Here is a 12,585-nt window from a genome sequence, read left to right as displayed (position 1 = left end):
GAGGAGGAGGAGGAGGAGGAGAGGGAGGAGTTTGGACTTGATATCCTGCCTTTTACTCTCCTTAAGGAGTCTCAAAGCAGCTAACAATCTCCTTTTCCTTCCTCCCCCACAACAAACACTCTGAGGTGAGTGAGGCTGAGAGACTTCAGAGAAGTGTGACTAGCCCAAGGTCACCCAGCAGCTGCATGTGGAGGAGCAGGGAAGCGAACCCGGTTCACTGGATTACGAGTCCACCGCTCTTAACCACTACACCATGCTGCAAACTGTAGTGGACTGTTAGAAATTGTTCCTCACCTCACAGGACTTCATTTCCCAGGACTCTTGGGGGGGGAAAGGAAATGACTGACAAATCTATTTATCTGTATTATAAACATGCCCTTTCTTATTATGCCTGTATAGTGAATGGGTTTTCTAAGCAATGCTTGCAAAAGGAGGTTACTGGTGGCCAGCCCTTGTTTAAACAGAGCAACCATGAATACTGTAAAGCAGAGTTGTTTTCTCCAATTCTGTACTCAAAGGGAACCAATGCATGCAAGATGTGGAAGGAAATGATAACCTCACAGATAACCAGGAACTGGTGAGTTCTGAATAAGGGCATGATGCTCACTTCTAGTTACTACTTTTTGTAAAAGAGGTTGTCACAACAAGAAAACAGCCACAAATTTTATCAGCCACACTGCAAAAAGAGCTGGCTGCCTGAGGAATATTCCAGGTGACTTCTAGAATTTTAAGTCATCATTAAATCATGTAAGACATTTTATGTAAGATCTTTAGCATTTTCTTCATTTTGAGATTTAAGGGGAAATGGGCAGGTGGCATTCTACTCAACTGCTGAATCGCTAAAGCGCTAGTCACTCATTCATTTCTCAAGCACTTGAACTTTATTGAGAAGGAGAGCAGGGCTAAGCTTGGTTGTGCTGTTGCCAGGACCTGCCATACCACAAGGCAAAGTGAGGTGACTACCTCATGTGGGGGGAGGGGGAGCCACCTCCAGCTCTCCCTCTTGAGTCCCTGGTCCCAGCAATCTAGTGGCAAGAACTGCTGCTTAAGCACACATATTAACTTAGGCTAGCATACCTCACAGGTTGCAAAGATAAAAATGTGAGGATGAACGGATAATATACGCAACCTTGAACTCCTGAGAAGAAACGCAAGATCATGTAAAGACAAATAGATAATGTATAGACAAATTAAAATGCACAAAGTCAAAAAATCAGCCCCCTTGCTTGAACAACATCTCATATGTTATTTACAGCAAAATACCAAGGCAAAACAAAATTCACCAAACCTGATAAATTACACCAATACTCTTAAATGTGTGCAGTTTCATAAGTTTGATATCTGAACTACTAACTCTCATCCTAGCCTACTTCACAGGGCTATTGTGAAGCTAAAAGGTGAGAGGGGAGGACAAATGTATGCCATCTTGAGCTCCTGGGAAGAAAAGCAAAATACAAATATACAACAAGCAGCAAATACTCTGAACATGTGCCATTTCACAAAAACCATTTTGCCAACCCTGATGAACCAAAAAATTATCCTCGTGTTAAAGTACAGTCTGTAGGAATTTTAATGCTACAGTATTTAAGGTGTTTGAAATTTGCAGATTCATTTTACTGTATATTTTTTATGTAATTATATTAATGAATAATAATGTAAAAGTGACAAGCAGACCAGTAATGGCTGTGAGGGGAACATGGAAAACTAGGGAAGAGGGGACAATGTAATGTCAATATGAAGGAAGCTTCATGTATTTCAACATACCCAAGATGGTCAATTGTGTTTTTTACTGTAAAGGCAACACACTTGGCAAAATAATGAAATAATGTGGACAAAGAGGAAAGTACTTCAGCTAACAAACATACCCCAGTAGGCAGGTGGTCTTTTCTCCTAAGTCCTGCTTCAGGCTACCAGCAACAATGAGCTTTGCTTGGTTTTTTTAGCTGCTCAGGGAGGCCCCCGCTCCCATGTCCCAGGTGAGGGTGGTCAGCATTCCTTCCTCCAGTGCTTTGCAACATTGATTAAATGATTACCCTTAGCAACAGGAGTATATTTGCCTGAGAACATTGCCTCCATGTTTTGTTTCCTAACTTTTTAAATAGATGTCCAGTTGGTTTACTTCTTTTTTAAAAACAAAAATCAGGAAGCCTGGCACCCTCTTGGCTTGGGGCCTGGTACACGTGTACCCTGCATGTAGTTCTATGATATCATTATTTCTATGTACTGCTGCTATATAATTCATGTCACAGTACTATTGGCCAGCAGTTGACACAAAAGTGAAAAATTCACTGCCTGCTTTTACCTTCACTGCTTGAGTTCTTGGCCCAGGATATTCTGCAGGCTGCAGAAAGCTGTTTTGTTATTGCAAACTTTTTCTTATTAGAAAGAGTCAGGACTCAGTATAATGGTAACCTAGGTACACTTTTAAAAAATTAAAAATAGAAGACTATAGCCACAAGTAAGATTTATTGGAAGCTTGCTTTGGAATGGCAGGTGTGTGGAAGTCCCAAACTAGGAAGACTGTCAGGAAGTTGGTGGACCTATCTTACAAATATCAAGGTTACTGACCTTGATCTAATGATCTTTCCTTGCTTTATCAAACAGTCCTTCAGATTCCCTAGGCCATTTAGAGCACATCATATCAGTGCTCTAAATTGTGCCCCGATTGCAAGAACAACCTGGAAGCCATGAAAACATCTTAATATAAATGAGATACATTCATCACGTTGGACCCTGGTTAATAATAACATGATTGCTGGGCTCTGAACCAGTTGAGGTTCCTGTATGCTTTTCACAGGCAGCTCCGTATGTAACACGGGCCAGTGTTGATGTTAAGACATAAAAACTGAGGCAGGATTATGGTTATCCAGGAAATGCTGTAGATGGTATACCAACTTGCCAAAAGTGCTCTGTGGTACTGATTCCAAGTAAGTGTTCATAAGCAAAGCTAGATCTAACAGCAACCCCTATCTGTGAATGCATTCCTTAAGGGGTACATAGGATGATGGGAAGAAGCCTTATACAGGCAACCTCCCATTTATGTGGCGGTTACGTTCTGAGGCACCGCACATTTCAGTGAAATCCTGTATATTTGAAACACCATTGAAAAAGCCTGCAAACACCCGATCTGCTCCCACCCTGCTCTGTGATGTTTTTTGGTCACTTTTTGGGTCACATATTGAACGTGCGCAAATGGGGAGTTGCCTGTACTCAGTCAGACCATTGGTCCATCTAGGTCATTTTTGTCTATGCTGACTAGCAGCAGCTCTCAACCATTTCAGGCAGGCTTCTCTCTCAACCCTGGAGAAGATGAGAATTGAACCGGGGACCGATGGCACACAAAGCAGATACCCTACCACTGAAGAAGAGAGACGTGGTGCAGTATATTTTTTAAAACACACCCAAAGACCTTGTTTAAGCATTATATTTAGGGATTATGAAGGTGAAGGGAATTAATTGACTAGTTATCTGCCCAACAGCTGCATCAAAAGGAAGCATAAAAGCAGCTTTTGTGAGCTGTCCTGTTCATAAAGAGCACCCTCTAGTGTTCTGAAAATGAAGCTATCCGTCACATGTTTCTTTTCTTTTCTTTTCTTTTTTGTTTTTGTTTCAGATGGGATTTTAATGGGCTTCGTAAAGCCAAAAACTCAGTACAGGAACTTCCTTATCCACTTCAAATACAATGTCAATTGAATTGTGCACGTTTCTTCCAGTAAAAAAAGGACAATATAAACAAACATTTTCAAGAACCTCTCAAAGCGTTCAGTTTTGATTTCTGGATTTACTTTTTACTGTAAAATAGCTTTTTACTAAACCAGCGTGAATCATTTAATTCTTTTACTAATACCAAGGTGGTTTGCATTTGTTGCTGCCCTCCCTTACTATGCTAAGAGTTGAACTCAAGTGCTTTGCACTATGATGTATCCTCCATACTGCTTTTTGTGAAAGGCAATCTCTGCCTAAGACAGAGGCAGCCCAAGACGTTTTGGTGCCTAAGGCAAAGGACAAGATGGAGCTTCTCCCTCCACCTCTGCTGTCCATGCACAGAAACTCACCAGACAGGCAGCTGAATCTCGTGATAACACAAGGTCCTCAAACACAGCAGGCTAACTTAAGGAGCACAAAGCAGGCTGTCTGGCACACAATTCTGTCCTCCGACATGTCACTGCCACTCTCTAAACACACCTGCACCTGCTGCTTGAGGAAGCCACCTCCCCCTGCCTGGTGGAAGGGCCAGCCTTGCCTAAAAGTAGGAATAATTTCACTCCAAGAAGACATTGCTTTCTTTCTCAGGCTTCATTTCTGGGTGCATCTGCAGTCCATTCAAACGTTAATACCTGGTTTTCCTTCTAAAAGGAAGAGAAAATGACTTTCCCAGCCCTACCTAGAGATGTCAGGGATTGAATGCATGCAGGACAGTTGTTCTACCACTGAGATACAACCCTTCCCTGGGGGGAAATGGATAAAGGATTATGACTTCACACCACAGACTAAACAGCCATACTCTGCATGCCCAGCTGAGCCTTCCAGTTATGTTTGTCAAGTGGCAGGCATACACACACCCCCACACACCACACACAGGAAAATACTTTTGAAACCAAATGATGACAATGATATGAAAGAAAAATAGGAAGTGTTCCATTTTTCTTACAAACCCGTAGAAGTGTGTGACATAGCTCTGGATGGTGGAATAAATGCCAACATCTTGCTTGCTCACTAAATTTGTAAAAATAGGCAAGATGTTAACTTAAGGTGGCTATTGTTCACTGGGATTCATTTCCAAGCTGAAAAAGGAGAACACATGAGAAGCAAAGAGTGGGAGGTTGAAGGTCAGCATTAACCTGATATCACGGAAGGAAGTGTGGGAGGTGGTGGAAATGAAAATATTTGAATGTGGCAGAGACTGCCTATGTGTTGTGGCAGAATGCAGGCCCTCTGTCTGCAATTGGATCTACTATGGAGGCAAATTGCCAAAAAGAATTTAACACAGATTCTTTTCAAAACAACAACACAACACTGTTCAGTGGGGGTTAAAGATATGAACAGTAGTATCGTTATCTGGAGAGCTGAAAGCAGTACTATCTGGGGAACTCTATAGTACTTTTAACCTTTTCTTTAGGGCTATTTCTTCTTTTTTCATGTTAAAACTAGACAGCCAACACCAAAGATCTATGATCTGCATAGACATGGTTGTGTGGTATTAGGCCCACTTTGACAAAAGATAAACTAGACTGGAAATAGGCTGGTGTACTCATAAATCTCATTTCAATGGAACACAAAAAGAGGCCCTATTCCAGGTCAAACTGTTTTTGTCTAGCCTATTATTATGTACTCTGATCAGCAGCAGAGAAGTGTCTTCTTCTATGACCTGCTTCCTGCTCCTTTTTTTTTTTTTTTTTTTTTTAAAGCTAGCGCCACCAGGGTTCAAATCTGAAATCAACTGCATCCAAAGCTATATAGGAGAAATTTCTGGGGCATTGTGCCACTTCCTTCTTTTGTAGGAAATGTATACTTTTGTGCATTTAGCAGTTTCCATTTGGTGCTGGGGTTCTTGTGCCAGTGGGTGTTTGTATATGTGTGTGGGGGAGAGAAATAAAATAGATGGATGATGCATAAAGGTGAGAGAGAACAAAGAGAAGAGAAAGAAAAGGGGTACCCCTTCCCTTTTGCTTGGCCCTGCCTGCTGACCTCACTGTGTAGCCTGACCATTCCTCCTCCCAGGAATATAACATTCACCCTGGAAAAAGTTAATGCCTGTGCTCTAATGCAAAATTAAGTAGCCATCTTGGGACCCTAACAATCTCAAATGACATGATCTCTTTTTTAACTGGGAAGGGCTTTTATGACACTTATAAAGGTTATGATTAAGAAGCCTAATAATAATCTCTCAACAATGGCAACTGAACACTCAGAAGATAAAAGAGATATTTTGGGTGGGGTGTCCGAAAGCCAGAAACAGAAACATTTTGATCCAATCATATATTTATCTGAGCTAGATGGACCCAATGGTGAGGCTCTCATAAAGCAGAAAGGCTTATGTTCTGATGATATTTTAATGGGGAAGCATTAAAACATCATAGGAACATAAGCCTTCCTGCCTTGCTGAGGTAACATTCTCTTCTGCAATCAACTTTACACACAGCTTTAATCAACTCGGCAAGTTAAACAACCCACAGGTCAGCCAAAATATATCTTTGCCTACATGCTGCAAAATAGATTTTTATAAAATAACATTTTACCAAGTCAGGTTCAAGGTGCTGGATATTAAAAAGAACACCTACTCCCACATAGTCCAGGTGTTGAAATCTTTGTGGTGGCTCTCCTGGCCATGTCTCAGCTGGACAAAGCTTTCTATATGGCAGTGAGGTTGAAGGCCTTCTTGGTGGAGATATGCAAACCTCTCCTTTGAGATTTGGTTGGACCCAACTGTTATGAATGTTTTGTGCCAGCTCAAAACTCAAGTTTATGATATATTAGTGTTGAGGTCATTGGTTATTGTTGCTTTGTGTTTGGTGATTAATTGTTGCTTGTTTTTTCCTGCCTCTTTTTTAAAAAAATAAAACATTGGTTTTAAATATGGCAGATTGGAGTGGGAACATGCCTGTTTAGTTCAAGGGCCACCTTTTAGTGGTTATCCATGAAAAATGACCACCATACCAGTAATGGTGGGCAGGGGACTGATACAAAAGTAAGCAGAGCAATGGGTGTGAATCTTCTCTTTGTAGAGTAGTTACATTTCAACCATGCAAATGCCAGAGGTTTCTATGCACACACAAGCACACATCTCTCCATCCTCCTTCCAGGCAAGCAAGAGACATTATCACAGTTCAAGGACACAAACAAAAGCACTCAAGGTTTATGTGTACATGGCCTGGGGAGAATTACAGGGGTCAAACAGAGAGGCCTCGAGGGCAACATTTAGCTCCCTGACGTTAGATCCCCTATCCCTGTCTTCTATGCTTCGGTTTTAATCACAACTTGCTCTGAGATTGGTTTGCAATGAAGGGTAATGTTTTAAACTAATAAATAAAAGTCAGTACTATCTCCAGTGTCATACCATCTCTAACAGAATTGATGTTAAGATATATGTCAGCTGTCTGTACGGCAAACAGGATACTTTACAAGGCAGGCTGGCGGTAGTTTGGGTGCAGATTTAGGTTCTCTCACATTCGTGTGCACATTTGGTACAGCTATTTTGGGTAGGATACTTCATACGTTATTGTCCTCCAGCGCTAAGCAGCAATGCCAAGATGCAAACTGATCCTTGCAGCCTTGTCAACACTAGTTGCCTAGGGCTCAGTCCTGTAAGGTGCAGGATCCCACTTGAGGTGCTAAAACCCTTATATCCCACAGAAAGCTCCTTAACCTCTTCTCTCTCTCCCGAGAACAGAAAACTTAATAACTAAATAGCCCAGCAGCCATATCGCTTGGAACAAATTCTCCATCAAATCACATACACACAAATGAAGAATATTTGACAGAGCAGCAAAAAAGCAACTTGCTAGTTCCTCACAAACTCTGCAATGTTTCCATGACACCGTCAAGTTGCAAAGGCCTAAATGATCATCCTGAACAACTTTCTTCCCAATATCAATACTGCTATGTCTCCCCAAACTCTGCCAATTAGGTCATCCTGTCTTGAAGTTAAGTAGCGATTTAATGAGAACAAAAAACTATCTGTTAAAACTAAACCTGAAAGCTGATGAACATTTCTCATGAGCTGCAGATTGCTTGTCATACATTAGAGTGAGGTTCTGTCCCTTAAGGAGGTTTAACCTCAAAGTTTCAGAATTTTGGAAGTACAGTACCAAGTTTTCTTAAGTCATTGTAGCTGGATTGCCCTAAAATGTGACCAAAGTTTGAACATAGGCTTCAAGTCAGAAATTTAAAGTCAGTTAGCAGATTTGGGATGCTCCTATTGCACAAATAAGTATTGTTCTTAAAAATTATTTTTAAATCCCTTTAATATATATCTGTTTTGTACTGCTTCTGACTGCATCAAAAATACATCCTAATTTTGAAACTCCTAATCTACGCAACTAAGGAACGCTAATAAGCTCTAAACCTTGTAAATTAATGTGAAGGGTATGGTATTATCAGCTGTAAATGCTTTACTTGGTGCAGAAGATTGGAATTCTGTATGAATCAGGGGTGCAGAACCTGAACATTGGCTACACTTGCTGGACTCAGCAACATCTGAAAGACCACAGGCTGCCCAGCCCTAGTCTAAACAATCTTAGAAAACCTCAAGGAAATACTTAGCCAGAAGTGAGTATAAAACTAAAACAAAAGGAAGGGAAGAAAATAATGCAATTTTTATTTTTTATTTATTCATTGCATTTCTATCCCACCCCTTCCTCTAAGGAGCTCAAAGTACCGTAGCTTCATGGTTCACCTCCTCATTTAAACCCCACAACAACCCCATAAGGTAGGTTAGGCTGAGAGTGAGTGACTGGTCCAAGGTCACCAAGTGAGCTTAATGGCCAACTGGTGATAGCAATATGCTGATGACACACAGGTCTACCTCTCCTTACATCTGCAGGTGTGGCAGTGGATGTGCTGGACCGTTGTCTTGCTTTGGTAATGGACTGGATGAGAGCCAATCCATCTGAAGCTCAATCCAGATAAGACTGAGGCACTGTTTGTGGGTGGTTCCCCAGACTGGATGGATTGGAGGATGCCTGCCCTTGATGGGGTTACACACTCTCTGAAGGAGCAGGTACACAGCTTGGGGGGTACTCATGGATCCATTGCTGTCCCTTGAAGCTCAGGTGGCCCTGGTGACATGCGAGTGCCTTCCATCAGCTTCGACTGGTGGCTCAAGTGTGCCCCTGTGTGGACAGGGATAGCCTAACCTCTGTTGTCTATGCTCCAGTAACCTCTAGGTAAGATTACTGCAACTGCCTTTGAAGACAGTTCAGAAACTTCAGCTGGTGCAGAATTCAGGGGCCAGGTTGTTACTGGGGCAAGACCACATGAACATATAGCACCAATCCTGGCCCAACTGTGCTGGCTGCCAGTTAGTTTCTGGGCTCAATTCTGAGTGCTGGTTTTGACATATAAAGTCAGGCAAAGGCAAACTCTGGCCCTCCAGTTGTTTGGGACTACAATTCCCACCATCCCTAGCTAACAGGACCAGTGGTCAGAGATGATGGGAATTGTGCTCCCAAACATCTGGAGGGCCGGAGTTTGCCCATGCCTGTATAAAGCCTTTAAAAGCTCAGAACCACAATACCTCAAAGACCACCTCTCCTCATATGCAACGACCAGGACCCTGTGATCATCATCAAAGGCTCTTTTTCGTGTGTCTCCTCCATGAGATGTCCGGAGGGCAGCAACACGAGAACAGGCCTTTTCTGTGGTGACTTCCCACTTGTGGAATGCTCTCCCCAGGAACGCTCACCTGGCACCTTCGTTACATATCTTTAGGCACCACACAAAAACATTCCTCTTCTCCCAGACCTTGGACTAATTACGGTGAACAATCTATGGCCTTTTAAACTGTATGAGGAGGGTTATTATTTTGTTTGTTTTTGTTTGTTATGTTTTGTATTTTTGTGTTTTATATTTTAAACCATCCTGTGATTTCTGGATGTACTGAAATTAATAATAATAATAATAATAATAATAATAATAATAATAATATTTGAACCCTGATCTCTCAGGTCCTAGTCCGAGACTCTAACCACTACACCACACTGGCTCCACGCTTTTGCAGTATATCTCTGGCCATGTAAGTAATACATATGATAAAAAGGCACTTTCAATCCATTTCCCAAAAAAATTGTTGGAAACATTTTGAGACAACAGCAACCCAAAGCTGACAGTTCTTACTGAAGTGGTAACACTGCTATCAAGAAAAGCATGGTAGATTCTAGGCCTGTACTTATTCTGAAAATTAGCTGATCCAATCCTCTGTGCCATGCAAAGGCTTCTATAAGCAATATATGCCTAATACTGTACAGTAAGTTTGTTCACATCATCCAGAAAATATGAGAAGGGACAAGCAAAATCCACCATGTCAAAGGCAAAGGTTGAACCAGTAATTGATTTACCTTGTAAAACACTCAAGACATCCATGCCACACGCTAACAGACAAGGTGAAAACCCCACAGAGCCACCATCCAATATGCCCTGAGGATATATCCTTGATCCTAAATATGGAAGTGAGTTATGCTCTGAGCATGAAGCAAACATAGCACACAAAGAAAATTGCTGTTAGCTCCTTAGCTTACTAATATCCTTTTTCAACATTCCAAAGGAATGAAGGGGAAAAGTTTTGTTAATATCACCTCCATGCAGAAAAGTTACTGGGTAATAAGGAGGGATTTTACAAGTTTGGTTTTTTCTTTGTGAATTTCCCTAGGTTATAGTGTATACACATAGCATATACGTTTTTCACCCCCACCATAAAATCCATATAGGAAAAGCTATACAGTGGTACCTCGGGTTAAGTACTTAATTCATTCCGGAGGTCCGTTCTTAACCTGAAACTGTTCTTAACCTGAAGCACCACTTTAGCTAATGGGGCCTCCCGCTGCCGCCACACCACCAGAGCACAATTTCTGTTCTCATCCTGAAGCAAAGTTCTTAACCCGAGGTAATATTTCTGGGTTAGCGGAGTCTCTACCCTGAAGCATATGTAACCTGAAGCGTATGTAACCCGAGGTACCACTGTATTGCATATAGTGACCTTATGAAGATTGCAACCAAGATGTTATAGGGAGTGGACTATACAAGAGGGTGAGGGAACTGGGCAGATTTCGCTTAGAGGAAAAAGATGAAATCTAGCATCCTATGCCCACTGAGTAGGCTCCATTGAATGCAATAGGACTTACTTCCAAGTAAGCATGCACAGGATCGAATTGTAACTTAAGCATTCATGCACATGATTGATGATATGTGTAGGAAAAGAAACATTAATATAGGAAGGCAGACTTAGGGTTCTACACTATACATTTACAGCACATTAAATGCATGTAGCTTCACCCATAGAATCTAAGGAACTGTAGTTTACCTCTTACAAAGCTGTCATTCCCAGAATCCTTGACAAAATACAGTTCCTAGGGAAAGCCGTGGACTTTAAATGTATGGTGTGCATGTGATCTTAAGTTGGAATCTTACACACGCTTACCTGGAAGTAAGTCCCATTGAACTCAGTGGAGTTTACTTCTGAGTAGACAGTTTAAGGATTGTGCTATTAATATAATAAGTGAATATCTGAGTTACTGGTAAACTGCGCCTGTTGAAGTTGAGGAACCTTCTTCCCAATACCTTTTTTAAAAAGCGGACTATTTAAAGGGAAGATTTCTGTCTAGATAATATTCCCATTATGCAGTGCTGGATTCTAAATATGTTACAACTTTGTGAAATCTTTGCTTGGGAAGGGCAGTAGTCCTCCAAAGTTTGGATTCATAATGACAGCATCTCTGTTTTGCCAGCCACAAAAATAATCTCATAATTTGATACAAAGTAAATAAGGTAAAAAGGATGCTATTATTAGAAATACCTAAATATCCAAGGTAAATTGTAAGACTGAATTATAAACCTACTCTTCCTGTTAACATACAAATGAGATTCATTTGCAATAGTAAAGCTTAATGCACTTTTTGAAAACACAAAGAACTACCCCTATAAACATTCAGACACATGGTAATTAAAAAGGAGCTTTCAGAAAAGTAAATTGTACCAACAACAATAACAATAATCTAGCACAGCACAACCATAACTAAAATGTTCCAGTTCAGCTGAGCTTTCTAACCTTCGTCACTAAGTTGTTCAACTGTTTTCAGTGATAGTGGACTCTCTTCATGGATCTCAAATTTGGTGAATCAACAAAGGATAACAGCTTCCAAGGTTTGCCTTCTCTGATCTCTCTGCTCAGTCACAAGCTGGTTTCAAAACACATGTTTTGCTTTTTGTTAAGACAAGTAAGGGAGATATGATTACACTTACCGGCTTTTTTGGTGGGTTCCGGCATTGTTTTTGTTCCTCTTTATTCCCAATTATGTGTCAGATGCAACAGCAAGGAGCCACAAGTCCAGTGGAGAGCATGCAGGCCAGTGTGACAAGCAGAGGGGGAGAAGAATTCCTCGGCTTTATATACAGCAGCGAAATATCAATCAAAATAGCACCTCCTCTCCTCTCAATGCATACCCTCCGAAAACTGACAGTTATGGGAGCTCTGCTTACATCTGTTGTTCGCAGCCACTGCCCTCTTGGCTTTAGGAAGGAATCTCTGCTGCATTTCATGGGGCTGAGGAGAATGGCTATAACTTTCTAAATTCAGAAGCATCAGATTCTCTCTCTCTCGTGCGCACCCCCCCCCCCCCAATCTGGGAAGTAAAATAGATTGCCAGACAATCAAAGGGCTTTCAGATATGCAGATTATATGTTCATGATATTTGTTCTAAATGATATACTGCACCTGTGTGTCTTTTTCCCATGGTTGATAACTGAAACAGCTAACCTGATCTTGATCACATAATACTGCTTGGCAGTTTTTAGCAATTTATAGGCTAAATTAAGGCAAGTGAAATATCCATCCTTGTCAGAGTGGCTAGGGCAATTCAGCCAGATGGGTGA

The 12,585-nt window shown here is 41.2% G+C and overlaps 1 protein-coding gene across 10 annotated transcripts in view; it reads right to left on the bottom strand.

The window, feature by feature from the left end:
- Nucleotides 1–12,113, bottom strand: part of MYBPC1 (myosin binding protein C1) — a 94,343-nt gene extending 82,230 nt beyond the window's left edge. For all 10 annotated transcript variants that reach the window (XM_081023955.1, XM_081023960.1, XM_081023952.1 and 7 more), the window contains exon 1: nucleotides 11,956–12,113. In XM_081023955.1, coding sequence (XP_080880081.1) covers nucleotides 11,956–11,980 — 25 coding nt within the window. In that variant the 5' untranslated portion in view covers nucleotides 11,981–12,113. The remainder of the gene's footprint in view (nucleotides 1–11,955) is intronic.
- Between the last annotated feature and the right edge of the window lie 472 nt (nucleotides 12,114–12,585).

This window comes from Podarcis pityusensis, assembly GCF_964106645.2.
Source record: "Podarcis pityusensis genome assembly, chromosome: 10".
In the NCBI taxonomy this organism is placed as follows: Eukaryota; Metazoa; Chordata; class Lepidosauria; order Squamata; family Lacertidae; genus Podarcis; species Podarcis pityusensis.
The sequence above is the reverse complement of the archived record's forward strand: the minus strand, read 5'-3'. Positions and strand labels throughout refer to the sequence as shown.